The sequence below is a fragment of the Monoraphidium neglectum genome, assembly GCF_000611645.1.
Source record: "Monoraphidium neglectum strain SAG 48.87 unplaced genomic scaffold scaffold01342, whole genome shotgun sequence".
Lineage (NCBI taxonomy): Eukaryota > Viridiplantae > Chlorophyta > Chlorophyceae > Sphaeropleales > Selenastraceae > Monoraphidium > Monoraphidium neglectum.
Window position 1 is genome coordinate 13,441 of NW_014012286.1, and position 2,199 is coordinate 15,639.

A 2,199-nucleotide genomic window follows, 5' to 3' on the forward strand; every position below is an offset into this window, starting at 1 on the left:
TCGTGGGTGGCAGCCGCTGACCAACAGTTCGCATAATGGCGCTCTTCCGCAGCTGGTTTGCATTCAGCAGCTGGAAATTGTTGCTGGGTGATTTCCTTGTATGCCTGCGCTACGCAAGGCACGGTCAGGTTTGCGCGATTGAGAGTCAGGTGTGGAAGGTCCCCCACCCTGAAACGTTTGGGTGGTCTGCAGGGGCCATCTGCAAGTTTACCTTTTAATTGGCTGCTTTCCATGGATCCAGCCCTTCTTGATGCTGAAAAGCATCAGGGCATGCACAATTGAGCATCATTACAAGGCCACCTTGCCATGAGCGCTGCAACCATGCGCCGCCATCAGGCACGCATCACAGATGTTTAGCCATGCCGTCACAGCCTTTGCCAATGTTGGGTCCTCCCCAACCTTCATCATGCCGAGTAGGCATGACCGTAAGCAATTCTGTGGTGGTCAGCGCCGTTAATGTGAATCACCACTCGGCTGTTACACAACCTCAGCTGTAACACAATCCGGGAGCATCCATCAGTGCCCGCGCGTCCTGGGAAACCAGGCAGCAAACCCCATCAGCCCCAGCTGCTCGCCCCATTGCGCACGCGACTATGTGCTTGAAGGGAGTAGCCTGCAACAGCCTCACCTTCAGCGCACATCACAGAAGTCAGACGCCAGCAAGCTCGCTCGAAAATGGTCCTGCCCGCCCCCCCTTTCAACACAACAGGGTCAGCCGAGATTGCTGCAAGGCAGCCACACCACACATTGTCTGTCAGACTCACGCAACCTCAACCTCGATTGTGGTGCCAGGTGGATGGGTCGGCCATGACGGTGGGGCACCTTTGCAACTGATCTCTCACGACATTGCCGGGGGTTAGGATGCAGGGTGCAGGGGTCTCAAACCCTGAACCCTCAGGCAGAGTTGTGAAGGAGGCTTGAGCTCTCTTGGCACCCACGTACTGCTCACGAAGTGTCGTCTCAAACGCAACTTGGACGGCAGGTGCGCAGGGCGAACGGCCCCTTCATGTGTGGCTCACCTTGGGCTCATCTTCATACCAACGCCTTCCGTGTTCCTCCACCTCATGCACAATTGCACTGGCACACTGCACACCAACAAGATCGGCCACAGGGACGTACGGAAAGGCCCCAAACCCGCTGTGCCCCCTGTGCGGTCAAACGGATGGATGGGATAACTCATGCTGCCCTGGCCTGTAGGCGCGTGCACCCGCAGCGTACGTAGGGCGCGTCACTATGCGGCTGGCCGCATCCTGCCGGCTGCAGTTCTGCGCGGCGCGCTCGTGGGGGGGGGGGCGTCAGGGTGACGTAGGGCAGGGCTCTCACGACATGGAGGATCGATTTGGGTGCGGCTGTGCCCATCCCTTCCTGACAGAACTGCTTGGGGTGACCGCTGGCTTGCTGCGTGCGGGTGTGGCTGGGTTGGAGCAACGTGGCGTCGGCATTGGCATTCCCTGCGCAGGCGACCGCCATCGCCTGTGGCCCATTAGCTGCAAGCTCAGCTGCCCGGACACAGTGAGTCAGGAGCAGCCGAAGGAGCCTGGCCAGCCCGGCTCAACACTGTTCATGTGGTTGAGCAGAAGTACACTATGGCCTGGACAGGGTGTATGACATAACTGTCAGCCACAGCCAACGCCCCATGCTCATTGAGCGGCTGTCCTCATCAAAGCCGGGCCAACTCGCCCGCCTGCAGTCATCCCCCTTGGGGTCGCTGGGGGGATGCAACAAGCCCTTGACCCAACTGCGCTGCTGCTGGGAGTGGAGCGGCAGGACCCAGCCCCTGTGCGCCGCGACCTGCATGGCAGTGCTTTGTATCTCATCCGCCGGGTAATTGGAGCGCGCCGGGCACTTGAGGGATCTAGGCAGAAGCGGCGGTTGCAAGGAACACACGCGGTGGCAAGGCCGAGGCAGCGACGATAATCAGGACCCCATGATGGTGCGGGAACAGCCGCGCTGGTTCCGTCCGCCTCTGTCCGCTCGAGGTCAAAGGCGAAAAATGTGTGCGAGGCGACACTGCAAGGGGCAGCCTAAGGCGTCACCTGAGGGTCCCCAAACGCCCAGCGGGGGTCCCCGGGTTCCCCACACCGGTGGGGCAGCGGGGGAAGCGGGCGGCTGCCCTGACCCCTGCGCCCGTCTATTGGGTGCCCAGCGCCTGGTCCACTCTACTCGCCTTTACTGTTCCTCCACCTCACTCAGCCATCC

The 2,199-nt window shown here is 60.8% G+C and overlaps 1 protein-coding gene across 1 annotated transcript in view; it reads left to right on the plus strand.

Moving 5' to 3' along the window:
• MNEG_7540 (hypothetical protein) overlaps window positions 1-218 on the plus strand; it is a gene marked incomplete at both ends in the record, with an annotated part of 2,165 nt that extends 1,947 nt beyond the window's left edge. Inside the window, one exon of the mRNA XM_014043989.1 lies at window positions 193-218. Coding sequence (XP_013899443.1) covers window positions 193-218 — 26 coding nt within the window. The remainder of the gene's footprint in view (window positions 1-192) is intronic.
• Window positions 219-2,199: the final 1,981 nt, after the last annotated feature.